General features: G+C 42.2%; 1 protein-coding gene across 1 annotated transcript in view; it reads right to left on the bottom strand.

Annotated features, from left to right (window-relative positions):
• The window catches only part of rnf123 (ring finger protein 123), a gene marked incomplete at its 5' end in the record, with an annotated part of 44,049 nt that extends 22,501 nt beyond the window's left edge, over nt 1-21,548 (bottom strand). Inside the window, 11 exons of the mRNA XM_071538561.1 lie at nt 4,970-5,115; nt 6,171-6,363; nt 6,996-7,096; nt 14,232-14,333; nt 16,008-16,128; nt 16,794-16,865; nt 17,990-18,051; nt 18,622-18,721; nt 19,035-19,152; nt 19,731-19,804; nt 21,456-21,548. Of these exons, the coding sequence (XP_071394662.1) occupies nt 4,970-5,115; nt 6,171-6,363; nt 6,996-7,096; nt 14,232-14,333; nt 16,008-16,128; nt 16,794-16,865; nt 17,990-18,051; nt 18,622-18,721; nt 19,035-19,152; nt 19,731-19,804; nt 21,456-21,548 (1,182 nt within the window). The remainder of the gene's footprint in view (nt 1-4,969; nt 5,116-6,170; nt 6,364-6,995; nt 7,097-14,231; nt 14,334-16,007; nt 16,129-16,793; nt 16,866-17,989; nt 18,052-18,621; nt 18,722-19,034; nt 19,153-19,730; nt 19,805-21,455) is intronic.
• Nucleotides 21,549-21,672: the final 124 nt, after the last annotated feature.

Here is a 21,672-nt window from a genome sequence, read left to right as displayed (position 1 = left end):
GAATAATTTCCCATCAAACAGCAATAACATGTTAACACTGACTCATCTTAATAGATCTGGGTAAACAACTCGCTACATCCTATTCCCACAAACATACACACACCCATTCCCATTTCTCATATTCAGTAAAACAACCTGGGATTGATATTGCAGTAGTAAAAAGCTTGTAGACTGATTCACTTTTCTAGCAGGCATGCAAGATGGGACAGCCGCAGCTCTCTTCCTGCAAGACTCCTCCACAGTTCAATACTTCTTGGACAATGATGCCATAAAAGTGATTGTAAAGACGAGTCTAATCTGCTTGGCTTGGGTAACAGTGAAGAGAGAATGAGCAATGGAAAGTGATGGAGGTACATTAGTGGTTCTGAACTTTAAAAATGGAGACACACAGTGAATTCAGAATGAGGCTTGATTCATAGAGTAAACCCAAGTTACACAGAGTAAAATGGAGGGATGGAACAGTAACTGCCAAACTTAAGAAACATGTTGTTTGATAATATGGTGCTGAGCCACTACAGATGAGTCTGTGTTCCCTTTGTTCTGGAATTTAAGGTCCTTAAGTCTTTATGTCTCCTTTTAATATAGTAGGTTTTCTTTACTTACTCGCCAAGTGTAGCTGATTTTTTCCTTTGCTACAGAACAGGGTACAGGTTAAGGTGTACGCACAACACCTTTTATTCTTTTATTCATTTGAGAATTCCCCGATAAAACTACAGTGCTTAATGCATTGAAATGAAGCTCGGCCTTTCACTTATCCACATATATAGGAATCAATGACTTCCTTGAGCAAGGAAGGAGTCCAATCATGTGCCATGGTGGCCCAAATGTATGTAGGTTTACATTTCATTTCTAACACTACACTAGCTGATTTTACAAATTACCACAACTTCAAAAAGAGAAGGGGTAACTACTTAGTTAAATGTAAGCCTGCCTACACTTGGCCTTCAATGGCACATGATTGGACATCATTGTTCCAAGTATTGACTGTGAGGTTAACGGGCCACACCTCACTCACTGATTGGCCACACCAGCAGCTGTTGCCAATCAGCCATCAATTGGCAGGGTTTGGAGGATCCTTTATAAGGAGCGCATGGACATCAAAGAAGTATAGCAGGGGGCTCCTTGAGGAAAACATTTGTGCTAACTTCAGCTGCATCTCAACAAAACAAAATGGTTGCACTTAATGAATTCTCCTTGAGGTAAGTTATTTAATGCACTGACGTGATGATTTTTGAGTTGTCTTTTTCTAAATTGGTTGGATTTAACTTGAATATTTCTGCAGGATGTTTTGGATTTCATACCTGTTGATTGGCAGTGTTACATCTTTTCCTGCGCCTAAAGGTAAGACTTGAAATTAATCACTCTTTTTGTTTAACTCTACAAAATGCAATGAGTTTAGGAAGTCTATCATGAACAAAATGGCTAGCTTTTTAGTACAAGCCTTAAATTCAATTTCATTCCTTTCCCCAGGCTCAAACAATCCTCTGCCACAACCTGGTTTCACAAGTAGTAGCTATTCTGGCCCAAATGTTGGTGGATATTTTGACACCAGCGATTTTGGGGTTAACGAAGGGCAAGACGGCAGTTCGGCAGCCACTGCGTATGATGCCAACAGCTTTGTTTCTGGATATGGTTACGGCAGTGTGGGTTACTACAATGAAGTCCCAGAGAGCAGTGTGGGTTACTACAATGAAGTCCCAGAGACCAGTGAGGGAGATGGGGAGGAGAGCAGTGAGGAGGATATCCCTGAGGCTGTTTTCAGTGACGTGTCTGATCTGGAGCCAGTCTACTCATTCAGCTCCCGCTCAAGATACCAGCATGGAAGAACTGTCTACTCTGAAACTACCTACACCCCTGGAGAGGTCCTGATGCCACCTGTCCTACCAGTCTTCAGACGCACCAGCAACCCAAGTGCAAGTCTACCAGAACGACCTGTTAACACACCATCAAAAGGTGGCCTCTAAGGATCTTAAAGGTAATGGAATTCACTCTTTATGCTTAACACATTTGTCATTTGAGTCAAGTGAACCAATATTATATTTCTTTTCCAGGTCCCATGTGTCATTAAATCTGGCCTGACTCTACTTGATCCATCTGCTACTGTATTACTGACCAATAAATCTTTTTGCTTTCACATCTGCTTCTGTCTTCAGTTATAAATTGGGAGGCCACTTTATAGCCAGCTTAACAATTGTGTGGTAGTTCACTACTTGGTGTCAATCAAAGAATTGAGTTGGGCTGAACTCATCTGTCTTGTGTGTAATGTGTTTGAAACTACTCTAGAGCAATGGTTCTCAATCTAGTCCTCAAGTACCCCCTGTCATGCAACTTTTAGCCTCAACTACTCTGCACACCTGATTCAATAAGGTGTCAAATGTGTGGCCCTTAATTGACTCAGGTGTGCAGAGTAAGTTGGTGCTAGAAGTTGCAGGACAGGAGGTACTTGAGGACTGGGTTGAGGGAAACAAGTCTCGAGCCATGAGAAGCTCACGGGGACTGAACACCTTTCCTTGACCTGGAAAGGATTGAGTACTAGATACTCAATTCAGGTCCTTGGGCTAGTGACCTGCAGGCTTTAGTCCTTCCTGCTGAGCCACACCATCTGTAGGTAGATGCAGATTTAGCATGGCTCATTAACCACCAGGGAGGAACCAACTTACAAGCCACTAGCCCTCAAGGACTGGAATTGATAACCTAGGGGCTAAGTGGTGAAAAGCATTCAGGTGTTCTAGTTCCCCTGTTACTTGCGTCAGTGTGCTGTCACCGACATCTCTTATGTTACCCCATTTTGTGACTTGCCATTTGGAAAACAATTTTGGTATTTAAGGTCCCATATCCTGTAAAAACAGGATTTCCCTTGCCTCTTTGATAAAGGAGTTTGTACTATTTCCAAAACTCATGTTAGCCAACTAAATCGACCCCATAATTAGAAACCAAGCCGTTTGGCTTTCCCTTAATTTTGGTGTCAAAGGTACACATTTGTAGGTTTTTTTTCAAAGCAGGTGTCATTGGAGTTTCCCCTGCCTTTTGCTGTTTGTGGCTTCTCTTTGGAAACAGTTAGCTAATCAGAACAAAGGGGTCTTTAATTTTAATGAACCTTAAAGACACAGCAACAGTCTGTTTTTGGTAAGGCTCAGATGCTGGAAAATGAACATGAGTGTTTTTGGTACATGACACCACACAGCTTTGAATGGACCTGAAGATATAATATGGGACCTTTAATGGCCAAGAGAGGAGCTTGTGGCGCGTTTCCACTGCATGGTACCGGCTCGACTCGTCTTTTTTGGTTTTCCATTGGCCAAGTACCAGGTACCCTATTACGTAGTACCTGGTACTTTTTTTTTTTCGTAGCACCTCCATCGAGGTTCCAAGCGAGCTGAGGCGATACCAAAAGGTGACGTAAAAACACTGCAGACCACTGATTGGTCAGATCGTCATCGCGACACAGGACGTATATGCTAACGTTAGCTACTAGGCTAGCTTACCCTCTTGCGTCGCCTTGAGCAGTCTGCTGTCTCGCTGCCTTCAGCCTCTTCTGAAATAAATCTGTCTCCTTGCTGTGACTTAACAGCCACATACCGAGAATCAAGAACACCATCGCTTCGATATCCTCCATAGTAGCTGTGTGTCGCGTTTCATGCAGCGTCGCAGCGTTGCTATGACGACCAGTTTGGGGGGTGGGGCACATTGAGGGGGTACTATTTGCAGTGGAAAACCAAGTGGTACTACCAAAAGCGAGTAGTCGAGGCGAGTTGAGCCGGTACTATCCAGTGGAAAAGCGGCATTAATTGACTTAAGGATAAACAGGAAGACAGGGCCCCCTAAAATCAAAGGACTACAGTTGACACGAATGAAAATGTCCACTGTGGCTTAGTGCAGACTGCCTGCATAGTTATCATTGTCAGCTAACAGGCCAACTTGTCATATTATAGTAGTACTAGAGTACTTTTGCTGATGTAAAGGGTCACAGCAATCTTATTGGTCACTTGGCACAAGGTTGGGGTGCTCTGTTACTCAACTCTTATTGGAGTGAGTGGACAATTTCTCATCACTCCTGTGTTGGCCAAGTAGAGACTCCATGTATACACGGGACCACGCAATGACTGACCAATCGCACGTCCATCAGTGCTTATTTCCACCCGAACAAGAGCTCTTTGCAATGTGAGCAGGCTGTAGACCTTCCAGCTGAAGGTCAGACTCTGCATACATGAATAAAATATTCAACATTAACCTTTGTGTTTCTATCCAGGCAGATGCTCACTTAAAATATATTGGTCCATGAACACAACCTAGTCGTACTAGACATTTCTTTGTATGTGAACACAACGGTGAGCAAATTACACAATCACCAAAGACTACCATTTAAAGGCAGAATCTCTAATGTAAGATGAATTCATATTAAAACTGATCTACAGGCTCTTGATACAAGTACCAACAATAGACAGCAGTGGGTTTTAGTGCTTTCAAAAGCTGTATACGGTTTGTTTATACTGGTAATGTCAATGTTTTGGAGAAAATTTTGTCTTTATTTTGAGTTACAACAGATTACAAAAATTAAGTTTACATGCACAATTCAAATCTGGATATACAGATAACTTTCAGTGATCAGAAATCTCACCAACCACGCGCGTAGTTATTGACTGGATAAGACTCAACACTCCACCTGAGACCTCCCTTAAGCTCTTTGTAATTACAGATGTATGAAGCCAGCAATCAGGAGATGGGGCCTGATCTTTTCATCAAGGTCTTTATTACTGAAGTCCCACTGACATTTATATTTATGAGTTCTACTACCATGAAGGCTTTGTCCAATCTATAGACACACAAAGGACAACTGATGGGTTTTTTTTCTCTCCACTGTGTTGAATGTGATGTTTCTGTGGACTGAGAGAATATAGACAGGTAGGTGGACAGAAAGACACACAAGAAGAAGGGCCACACATGCACACACACACACACAAACACACACCTTGCCCAGTTGCTGATGCACACTCAGGTTATACATCATCACGATCCCGTCAACGATCTCCAACAGGGACTTTTCTGCGATTGGCTGATCTGGCTCTTCCAATGGTCGCCCCAGCAACAGGCCATCGTTACCATGGCTTCCCTCGACTTCAGGTTAAAGAGGAAGAGAAGTGAAAAAAATAAACGGAAGAAAAGAGTAGAGATTATAGATTACTAACTGCCATGTCTACAACTCTACAATATCAGGAACCACAGGTAAGAGGCCCTTTGCCAGTGGTGTGGGATTGTTTTTCACCCACTTGGTTTGCATAATTGGCATCCAACACTTACTAATATTTACATTTACAACAACTTGACTAATTCAAGCAAGTCAATTAAAGATACATTTTTCCTTGCCTGATATTGACATGAATAAGACTGTAACAATTTCATTTGGTTGATCAAGGCAGTGTGCAGGAGTCTGACCCAGTGTTCGAGTTGCAGAAGTAACAACAATATTAAATCAATAGAGACCTGAACCACCTACTCACAATCTACAAATGGTGATGACTGGACTAGAGTGATGATTGGACTGCATAGTTCTTCTCAACATATATTTTGTTTGTTGTAGAGATGACAGGGTTATAGCCCATTCTAGGTCCCAAGAAATACTGATTTAGAGCTGCGCCATGCAACGTCACACATTGGCGTCCCCAAGTGGCAACAAGGGATAAGTATTAAAAGTTTTAAGGACCAGAAATCATGTAACGTGACATCAGTATGTTGCGCACGCTTAAGGCCCAAATGTCTTTATTGTGGCTGGTAGCGGTGAAAATAGAGAAAAAAGTTTTGCAGCATATGTTACCAAAGGGACAAGAGAGGCAAAAGTGTCCCGCTTATTCTCAACAGAGCGCTTGCCAGCTGCTGTTAAGGAGACATTTTGGTATTTTGCTCTTAAGTTTCAATTTGTCCCTTCCTGTGTGCCGAGAAGATTTTCAGTCAGCGAGCAAAACCCAAAATCTGAAATTAACATAGGCAAATGGGGTAAATCTACAGCGTCTCAATTAGTGGGGATAGGACACTTTTCTCTGTTGAGTCCAAAATTTGTGTTTTAGCCTGATATGACGGATGTATATTTACACACATAAAGCTTGCCTCATACAGCTTTAAGTAAAGAAGCATTGTTTGTTCAATCAAACAGAGGAAGGTCTTCAGTCACTCACTGTCCTCCTCGGTCCTCTGCTCCACAGCAAGGGTGCGAATTTTGACTTTTTCAGGTGGCGCCAGGGGTCGTCTGGGAGTCATGAGACTGACGGCGGCCGTGCTGAGGAACCGGTTGGCCCGCCCCAGAGTTGGAGAACTCAGCCAGCTGGGCCGCGCCAGAGCTCCACCCATAGCTGCTGCACCAAACGGTCTCTGTCATTAAAAGACGCTGGATTAACCCACACAAACAGATGAAGACCCAGACAAGCTAATTAAGTTGAGCTACCCATGCTGCTGCAACAAACGGTCTGTTTAGGTTTTCTGCTGATCAGATTCCATGATTTTTGTTTGACTTTTTGATAATCCATGATAATATATATATATATATGTACGTTCACACACACAGACACACGTATGAACACGCATACACAAACCTACACACACACACGTGGGGGGCCTTCTTCCACAGAAACAGCATTTAATGGCTCCTATTGAAATACAGGGATGTATCCAAATACACATCATGAAGGGGGGATGGATAATACACACGTTATAATAAAATTATTATTAATATTATATACATCTTTCACAGAGCCGGGTACAAGTATATAGTATTTGCAAACAAATCTTGTCTTTTCACCTATTCATATGTGTTTCTTTGATTGACAACTTTGATTGTCTTGATACTGTAAATCCCACCCATCTGGTGCAACAGGATGAAAACAAGCTATGCCATTTAACCAATGTATGACTGATAATACACACATACACCTGCCAGTGTATGCCCACACACAAAGGCACACACACACAGACACAAAAGCACACTTATGCATAAGTACACACACCTGTGCTGCTCCGCTCTCCTCATCCTCATCCAAGTCATCCATAGATGTGGCCTGGATCTCTGCAGGGTCGATGATGATGTTGGCTTTACTGGCCAGGTCATCTGGTAGGAGAAAAAGATTATTTTTCATATTTATAGCAATATTTCACTTGGGTACAATATTTTCACTTTCCAACAGGTGTCCCTGCTGAATAAAAGAAAAGCGAAAATAAGACTTTTCTTGATGCAGACAGAGAACAAGAATTACATCATTCTGCCATCTGAAAAGAATAAAAGCTCCATACAAAAACTCACGAAGAAAAAGAAAACATGAAAGAAAATACATCAAAAAGCATTTCAGACAGACAACCATCACTCCAGACAGTATACTGTGCACCTCTGAGACCTACTTAAGTCAAAAAAAATATCCAGGTTTCCTATCAGTTTATAAAAAACATGTTCCACTCTGATGCAGGCAGCCAGCAGTGCTTACATCATCGGAACAGGGTCTACTGAACCCAGGCCCTGGATTTGTTTTGGTTTTATTAACTACCCTTACAAACCTCATCATCCCTTATATTCCCCCTCGTCCCCTCCGATCGCCGGATGCTGGCTACCTTATTGTCCCTAGAATCAAGAAAAAATCAGCAGGCAGTAGAGCGTTCTCCTACCAAGCTCCCTATCTCTGGAACCAGCTACCTCTTACGGTCCAGGAAGCTACAGTAATTCTGTCGAAATCTTCAAATCTAGACTCAAAACCTATTTATTCTCGCAATCATACGACCTACCTTAGCACCGTTGGCTTGGGCTCGACACAGTCTGTTCTCTTACCCTAGCCTAGACAGTATTTATATAGAAATTTGCCATTGGGAACATAGTATAGGGCTGCCTCCTGGTTACACTGTGTCTTATCACTTTCTATCTGTTGTCTGTATGAGTGTGTCTGTGCCCAAATATGTCTGGGTTTTGCACTGCTTCTGCACAGCTCTGTGTGTGTGTGTGTGTGTGTGTGTACGGCTGGTTTTCTCCACCCTTTCTCAGATTCCTGTGCAGTCTTCTAGCGGTCAGCAGATGGGTACTGCCCCAGCTCTGATGGTTGTCGGTGCTGGTCTTAGTCCCATCCCTGATGCTGCTCCCACCTGGATGTCTCTCTTTCTGTGTGTTCGTTGTCTTTGTGTGCACCTGTCTCTCTCCCCCCTTTCTCAGACTCCGGTGCAGTGCAATGGTCGCCTGTGCATGCCTTAGTCCCATCCCTGCTGCTGCTCCCACCCGACGTGCTCTGACTCCGTGTGTTCTGTGTACAGCCGTCTTCTCTCCCCTTCCCCAGACTCCGGTGCAGTGTTCCACCTGCCAGTTGACAGGTGTTGCTCCGGCCTGGTGGTCGTCAGCGCCGGCCTTGGTCCTGCTCCCACCCAACGTGTCTCCCGTGTGTTCTGTTGCTGTTGTTTTCTCCCCTTCCTCTCTCCCCTTTTCAGACTCCGGTGCAGTGCAGTGGTTGTCGGCGCCTGCCTCGGTCCCATCCCTGATGCTGCTCCCACCTATCGTGTCTCTGACCCTGTGTGTTCTGTGTGCAGCTGTTTTCTCCCCTTCCTCTGTACGTGTGTGTATGTCTGGGTGTGTTGTGTGTGTGTACTCTCTCTCTCCTCTCTCTGACTCCAGTGCAGTGTTCTACCTGTCAGTGACGGGTGCTGCCCTGGCTCTTCGTCGTCAGTGCTGGCCTTGCTCTTCCCTGCCGCTGTTCCTACCTGGACGCTGAATTACGACTGCTGCCCTCGTCTCACTGAATTTTCTAGCGCTGGCCTCACCCCCCTCTCATCGCCGCATGCCGCTTCTCCTTCTTTTTGTTTCTCTCTGTTTTGCTTCTGTCATTATTGTTGCCCATGACTCTGTCAATGTTTTGCCCGGCACCTATTGCACGATAAGCCGTCCCGGGGGGGGGGGATCCCTATTTGTCTCAGCGCACCCAAGGTTTTCTTCCAAGGTTTCCTACTAGGTTTTTCTTGGGAGTTTTTCCTTGTGTGCATTTAGGGTCTAAGGCTGGAGTGCCAGGAAGGTTAGGCTACATAGAATAGGTAGATTGTTTGTCTTGCTAAATCTGCTCTTGCCTACCTGTGTTTTTTTTTGCTTCGTCTACCAGTAGCAGAGGTTGTATAACTGGTTTCTTCTTTCGATCTCCACACAGTATAAATCTCCACACAGTAAAAATATAAACATCAACCAACCTGACTCTGATCGATAAATCCTGCCCGATGGTTTAATGTTCTGGTCCAGGTTTTATCCCGCAATCAAGGGAAACACAGTGGATGCAATGTTATTTGACTGCCTCAGGGGGATGGAGAGAATGCACTCCTGGATTGTTGAGCTGCTGGTCACAGCAAAACAGAGCTTAACCCATAAGGATTTGCTGCATACTCAGAGCCTCTTATCAAAACATGTCTTCATTGAGGTATAAAGTAACTTGAAGAACTCAACGCAACAGACAGGCTAAAGGCGCTCTCCACCTTCAGAAGTTTAACCTTTGTGTCTAGGAAGCAACATTGTTTTCCTCGTGGTTACTGAAAACTGAGTTTCTAGATTTTGTCCTTAGCTGTTATACATCACATTTCTCAATCATATGTGATGATTCTGGGGAAGAACACAGGAATATTGTGTATACCAGTTGTCAGGGCACTTTGGCTCTGACCTACACACTCCTTACTTTTAGTTGCATCTAGTGGTAGTAACCTCAGAATTTAAAGGTCAAGTGCAATAGGAACTGCATTTCTCAATTTGATGGTATGAATTAACAAAGGACCTGTTAATGTAAAGTTGCCCAAATTATTATAGCGGTCAACATTATGGAAATCTGACTAACACCCTTTCAAAAACCTTCCCTCTGGTTGTCAACAGAATCAAATAGATTTAGAATTCCAATCTACTTCCTGGTGTAAATGATGACACCTACGTCTAGGTTTTAATGAATGTTCTGATTGGTCGACAGTATGCATAGTTAATGAGGTGTCCCACGGTCTGTCAGACAATAGCCAGCCAGCTGCTTGACAAACTAGCCAAAATCTCTGTGCTTCCATTGCTGTTGGGTGTCGAAATTCCAACACTGGATATTTGTTCCTCAAAGATAGAAATATTGGCTGCAGTGGAAGGTTCGGCTCTCACTCAGCCCTACAAGCTTTGTACCATCTAACCTTCAAAAACTGAAAAAAATGATGCTAATCAAGATCAAACTTTTCCTGAGTTGAAAACACTGCACTGGAACTTTAAGCTTGTTCTACTGCTGCACTCATTGTCAGTCACTCTGGATAAGAGTTGTGAAAGGCCTATACATGTAAATGAAAACAATTTTGCAAGCTACAAATAACTTTGCTGCTGTGCAAGTATAATAATTAATTTTTACCTGTACTAAGCATTGTTGATATGGAAACCAATTTATGCAGAATGATTTGGGGACCCAATTAAATATTCATTCCATTTATGTCTTTGAAAAACAAACATAAACACCATTGCACTGCATATTGCAATCTTTCTTTAAAAACAGAAAATTCTTCAAGTAAAACCCCGCAAATAACTAAAGGCTGAACATACAATCCGGTCTGTTTAATTCCTCCCAACTATTGGCTTCCTCTCACATGTTCTTTATGCAAATAGGAAACCCCGCCTGGCAGTCAATCAAGTTGATCAGTAAGCTAATCAATAAATAAGGTCAAGCTCCACTAACAACAGATGACACCACATCATGAGAGCAGCTAACTAGATGAATGGCCTGGTGATTTACAGGGCTAAATGATGGGTGGTGTTAATCAAGGCTTGATTAGATGCAGGTAGAGTGGAGCAGGGTGGAGAGAATACTGATGAGAGAAAAGGAAGGACGAATGGGGGAGAGGGAGAGAGAGAGAGAGAGAGAGAGAGAGAGAGAGAGAGAGAGAGAGAGAGAGGAAAGTGTGAAACAAGGAGGGTGAGAGTGAGACAAAGTGGAGGAAAAGAGGGAAAAAATGAGCGAAAGATTAAGGCAGGGAAGGAGAAGCACTCACAAAAAACTGGAAGGCTGAGAGTGAAGGAGGAGTGGGAGGAAGAAGAGAGAGACCGAGAGAGTACAACCTAAAAGACAGAACGAGAACAGGAAAGAGCAATTCTACACAGTGGCAGAGGTTCAGGATCGTGCTGCCCCAGTTCCAGTAAAAACCTGCATCAATAACAAATACTACACACTCCATCCACACACACATCCACACACACACGTAGGCACACAAACATGCACGCACACACTTAAAAGGACTAAAACTGTTTCTAAAAACAAACAAAAAAACAAACGCAAAGAGTTTTTGTTCAGTAATCGATCACATAGGTGGTCACCGATATAAATACGAATTTTCAAGTTTTAGCTACAGAGGTTGGTATTTATGTCAGGTAGCCCTTTCCTTCTCATAAACATGTCACATGATCCTAACAGACCGTGGCATTAGCTTTTCAAGCCATGGTTTTTGCTCATGGCATAAACAAACTTAATAAACAAACTTGTCCAACTGCAAACAATGCCCTAAAATATGATGTGAATGTAAAATATAGGCATATGGGTTTTGACTGAGAGAAATAAAAATATTAGATTTACTTGAATCATGTCCATCCATGTTACAAAGACTAGACTTACTAGAATCATGTCCATCCATAATGGATGAACTGAGAAGTTATATGTAAGCCTTGTGAGTAGGACATGCGTGTACAAACGTACACAAACATCAGTTTCATTACACAGGCAGAACATTAGCATGCCAGTCAGGCATCACTTTGAGCTGGTAAGCTCAAATCAATCTGAAAGAAGAACAAGATCAACTTCATCCCTGCTGGGGCCTGAAGCCGGAAGACTGCTAAGTTCCCTTTAGTAGGAAATGGACAACAACAGCCCTAAACCCTCCTAGAGTCATTTGGTGATGAGCAACATTGTCACTGACCTGCGCTGACCTGCTACTGAGAGTCTGGCAAAGTGTTTTGATATAGGTGATAACTGTAAGACAGAGTCATGAATCAGCGGGTATTGTTCTGACTGGAGCAAGATAGTGACAGTTCCTAACAGTGTGGAGAGCTGTTTGGATGTAGCCAACAACTTCATGTCAGTAATGAGGGACTGGATCTTTTTCCTGAATAGAGGACTCCATTTTTTTCAATTAGCAACAGCATATAGAACACTAGAGTATTTGAATGACAAGCAAGATAGTCGCAAACCTGCTCCTAAGAGTACTGATGTAACCAATAACTCAAAGTCATTAATTAAGTAGTGGAGCTTGCAGTGAATGAAGCACTCTGTTTGAATTGACAACAACCTACACCTTGCTGGAGTCACTGGATTATAAGCAAGACAGTCACAAAAATGCTCCTAGGAGTATGAGAAGTTTTTTGTTTTGTTTTTTATGTAGACAACAGCTCCAAGTCAGTAATGAGGCAGTGGAGCTTGCTCTGAATGAAGCACTCTTTTAAATCAATAACAACCTCTTAAACCCTGCTAGAGTCATTGGACGATGAGCATAAACAAGATAGATAGTTCCTGATCTGCTCCTAACAGCCTGGCAGACTGTTTTATAACTCAGAGTCAGTGATGAGGCAGTGGATCTGGATATAACTGGAGTACTCCCCGTTTGAAAAAACAACAATAACAACCTGAACCCTGTCACACAAACTGTACAAGTGCAGCATACATACAAATATCACGGTTTATGTAACACTGTTTCATTAAAAGTGACTCTTTTCAATGTTAAAACAAAGATGAATTTGACTCATAAACAGCTATAGTATCCTGGTTTGTTTATTTTTTTGCATGTGTTGCCTATAGTGAGGTATCTAACAGGATGTGCAATATGTTCCACTGTTGTTTGATACCTCTTACCTCCTTACACACAATGGAAGGGGCTATTCATAGGAACAGCAGTCGCTTAAAAGAGCTGTTTCAACGTACAACTGACAGGCAGTTTAAATAAGCCTTTGATCTGATCTAGAGACGATTTGTTTTGATGTCTTCTCCTGGTAGGTTTTCCTTTCCATTAAGATGAGTGACTTTTGAAGGACGTCTCATACAGCGTTCACCAACTTTCATCATCGCTCCCCGATCTAAAACGGAAGACCAGATCTACCTCTCATGAAAAAATCGAAATGAATTACCCACTGTAGCAGCTAATTTATTCCAGCCATGCCGTTCTGTCCTCCTTTGCAATGAATGAACAGCATATTGTCAGTCTAGAGACAGTCTGCTGGGGAATATCAATCCACATTATACACCTGTCTGGCTGCGTCTGCTGACAATGACAACAAAACACTGCACATCAGCTCCTCACTTTGACAACAGGCGGCAAGGGTGCAAACACAGCGCTGCTTCCCTGTGAAAATAACATGAAACCAATTTCAGCGTTTTCAATTTTCTTGATTGAGCATTTGTGTGGTTGCCAGTCTCTTGAGTAAACTTCATGAAACCAAGACCAATGAAACCCATTAAAAATACATGCAGTAATTTTAAATTACATGAGCGTGAATACACTCGGTTTCAAGTTTACTTTTTGGAGATACTGGGTTTTCCATCTAACATCAGCACCAAGCTAGATCAAGTAGCACAGAAGTGTTTGATGTAGTCTGCATCAGCAAAATGGCCAACCTTTATAAACTACAGATTGTCTTCATTTGTATTTCCATGTAAATATTTAATTTCCATGAAAAATAGATTAAGATTAATTATTATAAAGAACAGATGAAAAATTCAAGTTTTCTATATGTATTCAGTAAAAGTAGGAAAAAAGAAAAAGCAGGAAAACAAAATCCTATCAACGTGCCACATTGGTCTGGTTTGTTTACAACCAATATCTCAATAGACAAACTTAGAATCAATGTGCATTTGTATTTTTGTGTCTAAGAACACAAAGCAATTGCTCCCTCTAGTGGAGCTCATGAATATTGAGCAGCAAACAACTTCTGCAGATCTTTGCTTACAATAGTTTGTATCCCTCTTGGTATCAATAACCTTCACCAAGGGCAAATGAACACTGAGGGACACAATACCAGCATCAGTGCACCACTAATCTTTCTGTTTACACCAGGGTACCAACATTTAATTGTTTCGTTCAGGTGGAGGAAGCGACCTTTCCAAGTCACTTGTGGTCTCAAATGTCTTTATGAATGCCAATAAACTTTCAAATGGAAGTGTGAAACACCCACTAGTCCATGATTTTTCTCAGGCAACGGCCACTTGAAAACATCTATCCCTACAGCCCCAAGACATACAAACCTTTGAGTGTTTTCTTCAGGTGGGAGAGGAGGCCTCCCAGTCTCTGCAGGTCAAAGTAGTCCACCTTCCCATTGTAGAAGAGCTGGGGAGGGACATAGGCATCTGGAGAGAGAAGAAAGAAGGAGGGACAGCAGAGAGGAGAGAGATATAGAGGGTGTGAGGGATGGGGAAGAGTAAAATGACGGTGGTTAGTAAGGAAAGAGAGGGGGTAACAGATGGAAAGGTGAGAGAGGGAGCATAGTGGGGAGAAAAGAAGAGAGAGATGATAGAGAGAGGGGAGAGGAGGAGGGGTAAAAGTAAGTAGGAAAAGGGTGTAAAACAGAAGAGAGGAAAGGGGAAGAAAATGGGGGGAAAGAGGGGAAAGAGAAAGACAGAGAAAAGATAGAGAGAGACCAAGGTACAAAGGAAGGAGGACGTATGGCAGAGGGAAGAAAATTTGCAGAAAATAAAGCAGAAAGGCCAAGAGGCAGAGAGGGAAGAGATAAAAGGTGACAAGGGAACAGGAGGCAGAGAAGAGATAGTGAGCAAAAGCAGGCGCATCATAAACAACCTTCATTATAATTCAAGAGCAGTAAATGTAGAAAAAGCCTAATTGTCCTTTCTGCTATTTTCCATTATTATCAGACTGGTCCCTAGGGTGATAAGCAAAAAAGGGGAAAATGCTTGCACACACACACACGCTCTGACGCACATGGTCACAGACACACACATACACATACATATACACACACACCATGGGGCCATGGACTTAACAGCTGTTTAACAGCTACTATCTTCCATTAAGTAATGAATACCAGAGGAGGTTTACAATGCCCCAGACCTCTTAGAGAGCAAGGATGACAGAGGGCATGAAGTCTAATGCATGTTTCTAATAAAAGATGAGACAGCTCTAAGAGGACCGATGATAATAGGCTGTTATTGAGGAGTACCAGAGGGCTAAACATTAGCAATCAGTCATTAGTAGAGGTGGGATTGACTATGCGAATAGCAGGCTAATCACTGGGTGATGTAGCAATCAACTATACAAAAGAAAGAGTTGCCAGGGCAAAACATAAAATTTCCATGGCACATATAGTAAACCGATGAAACAAAATCAACCGCACACCCAAAAGTGAAGGTGCTGGAAGCTAAGGCATAACACTAGAAAGAGAAAAATGCTATCTGCACACAGATGCAAAACTAGTATTTATTCAGCTAAGCTTTCAGTCAATGGACCTTCATCAGAGCAACAGAGCAACTATTCGATTATGCGAATAGCAGGCTGATCACTGGGTTCTTTTGTATCAACTACACAAAAGAAAGAGCTGCCAGGGCAAAACCTAACATTTCCATGGCACATATAAACCAAACATACAAGGAACTACATAAGTGTTGGACAGTGGCACACTGATGTTTTGGCTCTACACTGTTATTTCTTTGAATGTGAAATGATACTTTAAGTGTCCATGCACATTCAATAGGAGCATGGAGCCAAGACATCAAACAGTGTGTCACAGTATAGTGTTATCTTTTAAATCACTTATCAAAACATGTTTACAGTGTCATTGTTGTTGACTCTGAAAAGCAGACAGAAAATATTTATAAAGGTATAAAGTTAGTTATAAAGTTAGAATGACACACAAAGGCATCAGTTGATGTACTGTCGGTCGAAACTACAGCTGAGATCGGGAGTAAAAACCTTGAGATGCTCCTAATTAACCAAAACAATAACACTCTGTCACTCTGATTTGATATATGCTATATTAATAAAGTTTTCAACTACTATACTATATGTACCTTCACTGCTGATGCTGCCCGGGCTCTTCCTCTTGCCTTCGTCCCAATAAGTCCTCACGGCCGTTATGAGACGGTGGAGGAAACACACCATGTACTCTGGGGGACACAGTGCTGTAGGGTGCTGCTTAGACACACAAACACACACACATTTTTATACATGCATGCAGACACAAAGGCACACAAGAAGAGTATTTGTGCACACACAAGCAGATATATGCAAGCAGGCACACAATCACGTACATACAGAAACACACTAGTTCAAAGCTGCACTAGGCATGGGTTTTTATGTAAAAATATGCCAGTCTTATCAGCCTAAACCACAAAGTGGGGCTGAAATAACCAAGAGCGTTCCATCAGCCCTAATTGAAACACCAGAGATTTGCCCCATTTACGCAAATTAAATTCTGGTGTTGAGTATGGACACTTCTCCAGCCACATGAAGTGACGAATCAAAACTTAAGAGCAAAATACTAAACTGTCTCTCCAAGCGCTCACCAATGTTACATGTTTTACCTCTCTTGTCCTGGGTTGGTAAACATGAGTGCGCTGTGTGCAGTTTACTGACACGTTGTCACGTTACATGATTTCTGGTTACTGAAGTTCACATTTCTGGTTACCTCTCGCTGTTGTTTGGGGCCACCAACATGCAGAGTTGTCTAGTGCATCTTTAAAATCACAATTTTAAATGACAGTCATGAACCTGTACAATACTTTATGTATTGTGAAGGCTGCCTTTCTCTCTGTCTGTCTGCCTGTGTCTGTCTGTCCTGCAACAGCAGTTCTTACCCCTCTGTTGCTGGCATTCTCTTGGAGAAACTTCCTGAACTTATTCAGGAAGATGTACCGAGAGGCTTCACCCTGAAACAGACACGCAAAGAAAGTCTGAGAGAACAATTTTGAGACTGAGATGTTATTGTCCAAGCACACACACATATACAGTATATATCCACACATACAGTACACACAGTGTGAAGAGTGGGAAGGGGCATAGAGGCAGTTAAAAAATAAGATACTCCTTGGGATTATCTAGGGAATGACCCCATTACTAATGTTGTTTGATACTGACAAACTGAGACAGACCTTAATTAAATGTCAAGTTATTGAGAATGGCACACATGAAGGCATAAGCTGCAGCCGCAGCCTGACGTGAGCCCAAACTACAGCTCAAATCAGGACCGAAAACCTCTTGAGATCCTCTTAATTAGAGTTGTCACTGTGGAGAGTAGGTCAAGTAAATCAATTGAACCAAGTCACAAAGTTGTTGATTCAGTATCTTACCATTTAATCAGACAGCGCTTTGCCTATTTGTCTAAGTTATCACCGCCTCAACCAACCATATGCAATAATACGGTACAGTGCATACTCTCTAATTGCCTTTTCTGTCATTGCCTGAGCAGCCCAGTGATCACAGTCACTGAACCACAGACAAAGTTGGTAGACTGAAATCCAGAATCCGGACTGAAAGGGAGTAAGTAAATAACTCCAGGGTTATTACCATGGCCATGATGCAAATTCCATGACTTTCCTTAACTAGGACCTAAAAATGGCATTCTTTCCTGGTTTGTTAATGTTGTTTTTCAGACATGTGAAAGAACTTATAAAATACATTCTGGTATATTCCTGTAGAGGGAAACATTTGTAAAATTCCCAGATATTCCCTGACTTTCCCTGTCTGGAACACACCTCTCAAAATTCCATAATATTCCAGAAATTCCATGACCAGTGGGAACCTGGTAACACTCTCCCTTTCATTTTCTGAGACTGTGAAGATGCTGTAAAAGAGCATGTGTATTCAGCCTTCCTGGACAAACTAAGGTAAAAAATATGAATTATTTTTGTTGCCTTTACCTGTGTGACTCAAGGATAGCAGTGTGTTTAGAGAATATGGAGCAACAGACGTGTTGCCCCTTTATCATCGTACATTAAGCCTTATGCCCATGTGTTGCTGAAACTAGTATTTAATCTATATCAACTATACATACCGTCCCTTTGTCTTTGTTATCGAGCAGCAACCTCAGGATCTGAACTTGCAATTCTTCCACCACTGAGAGGAGAGGGAGAGGGAGGAGGAGAGGGAGAGGGAGAGGGAGGAGGAGAGGGAGAGGGGCAAAAAGGAGACAAGATACAGATGAGCTTTGTTTGGTGTGTTTGCGTTATATCCACTTTCTTGACAAAAGACCTCAATTGACTGGGCTCAAACATTTTTGGCCAGTGTTCAGCATGATGTACGATAATATTTGCTGGGCAATAGGACTGTAAATCAGGCCATATCTACTTACTATCTAGCTTTGATCTTCACAACACAAATGTGAAATGACAATCGTCTACAACTACTATACTGTATATAAAATATCTTATGCATCAGGACTAAACAACAATATTTTTTCTATACTTTCCAGACAATGTTATATAAAAACTTTTCAAGACCTATAAATCATCGAATTCAATTTCCAAACTGTCCAGGCTTGTGTAGGAGCCGTTCTGTCTGTAATGAATGCGCATGTGTTCAAAATGACCTATCCTGGTCAAATGAAAGTAAATGGGGATAAACTGATGAATAAAGGTAGTCCCTTATCAATACATAAGCGTTAAACAAAGGTGAATAAACTCTCACCTTCAATCCTCTTCTTGAGTCTCTGACAGCCTCTCTCATAGGCTCGACGCCTCAATCGTTCATCTGCACTCTCATCTTTAGGCTCCCGCTCATCTTTGCCCTGGGTGCAAGAAATCATAGTCAGTCAACCAGTCAGATAAACAGTTAACCAGTCAGTCAATCAGCGTTCATGTTTTAGGTCAGAACAGAACAACCAGTTAGTTATCCACTGATTAGGAAACAAAACTACAAATAACTGATTGTATAGTGCTAGCCGTCCAGGTTGACAAACAGATGGCTAGCCCTCATCTATGGCCAATTATATAGTCAACTGTGAGTCAACCACTCACTGGCTCACTCATCAGGCCACAAGTCAGTCAGTGAGCAAGCCAGAAGTCTGTCACTACGTTACATTGCCAGTTAGTTGGTTTCACCTCCTTATCAAAGCGCGTAGGCCACCAGGTGGTCGGGATGAGCTCCTCCAGCCCCGCCTCCTTCACCCTCAGAGGGGTCTTTATGTAGAAGAACACTACAGAACGTAGCACATCAAATGTAAATCTCTGTTAAAGATTCAAACAACAATTTGACATGGCTACCTTCATGTTAATTTATTAAACATGCATTTTTTGAAACTTTCGGCAGGGTCTTGATGTAGAAGAACACTACCGAGCACAGGATTATTGCAGCATATTGAGAACGGCTAGAACTACAATTTACATTACAATTTGACAAGCACACACAGTAGAACAATACAACCTGAAGCAGCAAGTCAATGATTCACTCTTCAAGATTATATTTATAAAACTACAGTGCTAGAAAAATATTATAGCATATATTCATATTCAGACGATTTTAACAAAAGTAACCAGTTCATTGTCTGTGTTGCACAACTTTTATTCAGTTCTTCCATTCCCATAATACTTCAGTCCTCCAGCCACAGATGTAGGTGTCATTTATGGAAGGACGATAGCCTCTTAATGTGGTGAATCTACTAAATCTCCAATGCCTGCCAGCAACAAAGACAGCCAATTGAGCTCATTCAAAAGCACGCTCCTGGACTAGCAGAAGTTAGTATTTGAACCAGAAGAGCGGTTTTCACTGACTTCTACAAATCAGTGACACAAGGATATAACACGTTGCTTAGCAGGTATTTCCTGGACTTCTCATGGCGCAGGATGGCTGTGGTCAGACGCAGATAGTGGATCTGAAACAGACAGGAATAGGACAAATCAGAATACACATCAACTCAAATCAGCCATCTGAATGAATACTGAATATACAGCTGGGGCAAAGTCATTTCACTTTCTGTTCTACCAGTTCAGGAAGAGCAACGTCTTTGATCTGTTTTTTGTTCTTAAAGTTCACAGGTCCTATGCTGGATGAAATAACTAATGAGGAATGCAATATTGTTACTTGGTTAGTGACAGTTTCACCAAGCTGATTGATTTGAGAAAGAATTGACCCCAACCTTGCCCAACAGATACAGTATATCATTCAGTATATAAAACCATACATGCAATCCAAGTTAAGGGGTTTTAATAAAATGTGTTATGAGACAACAGAGAGCATGCCAACATTTAGATGTTAGTGTGTGACTAGTTAGTCAGCCCTTTGCTCTTGTAGAATGCTGATCGTGAATTGCCATTTTGCTTCAAAACACAGGTGCAGCTGGCAATCGACAAGGATACCATTTTTCCTTAAACTCCTTGACACACAAGCAGGTGAGATATCGATTGTTAACTTGTACAAATCAATGAGATTAGATCTGGCAGTTCAGTAGTTTGAAGCACTCCTCTTCATCACATCACCATCTTTTTACTGCCATTTGAATGTCAGAAGGTCGCCCTCCTGTACATTCGTAGGTAGGTCCATTTCATTAGTTTTGTTCCAAGACATGATATCCAGTGATACACATAGAAAAACACTCCTGAAAATGACTGCTGCCAATTCATTATGGAATAATTGTGTTATAAGCTATTTAAAGACCGTTGCCTACAAAATGCTGACATTTTTGAGGATGGAGCTCCTGATATTTTGGAAATATTGAGGCATGGATTTAGGTGAATATTTTTCTCAAAATGGATATTTGGTATTTTGGAATGAAAGCTTTAATGTATTTATATCTGACTTTATCATAACGCTATGTACAGCAGTCAGAGCTCTGCAATAAAATCCCTTTTCCACTGTGACTGTCTATTCTGGACATATGAATAGCTGACATGCAAAACATTTCTGGCTCCCTTGCTCAGTCTGAGCTGTGAACCTTGCAATCTTACAGCCAACATGTCACCAGTTTCCCAAATGCAGTTCCTAAGTGCTAAGATGGGGGGGGGGGGGGGGGGGGGGTGATATTAAAGTGGATGAAGGTGTCTGGTATCCACTTTGTTAACACAAAGTATTAAAATGCAAACCCCCTGATAACTGTAGATTTTTGGGAAAAAGTGGTGTAAATAAATGTTGAAATCCTATGATTATTACTTTACTCATCAGATTATTTTCAAATGGACAAAACCTGTCAACAAGAATCGCTGTAACTGTGCCAGTAGTTACCGTTTTTGGGCATTTACTTTAGCCTCCCTGAAGGATTTAATTTTCACTCACATGGGTTAGTTGGACACGGCATTACATCATCACGGACCGGAATAAGGCATTGCCCAACTCACCTGTGTGTATCCAGGACGACTACTACACACAGTCTCTGACTCTTGCCGAGTCCTATGTGACTGTTGTGAGTCAGGGCCCAAACCAGAGGATCGGCTTGGGACCCGGGGTTTGGCCCCTGGGTCTAAGCTCACTGGGTCTAGGCCCTGGGTGCGGGCAAGGAGGCGGCCGGGCGGGGCGGACCCCAGTCCTACCTGGAAGCCCAGGTCAGGGATGATGGGGGAGAAGCGGTACGCCCTCAGCAATGACATCATCAGCTGCTTCAGGCACTCATTGACCTCGTAGTCCTACCGAGAACAGAGACAGAAAGCCAAAGGCAGTTACTACAAACACTGAATGTACAACATCCACCTGTTCTTTCTATCCATGAAATGGTCAGACCAGTTGAATCCAGGAACTATGAAAACTGAT

The sequence above is a fragment of the Centroberyx affinis genome, unplaced genomic scaffold (genome assembly GCF_046629955.1).
Source record: "Centroberyx affinis isolate AG114_WGS23_722 - 3 ecotype Tasmania unplaced genomic scaffold, CSIRO-AGI_Caff_v1 ptg003288l_1, whole genome shotgun sequence".
Lineage (NCBI taxonomy): Eukaryota > Metazoa > Chordata > Actinopteri > Beryciformes > Berycidae > Centroberyx > Centroberyx affinis.
This window is presented reverse-complemented; position numbering and strand designations above follow the sequence as displayed.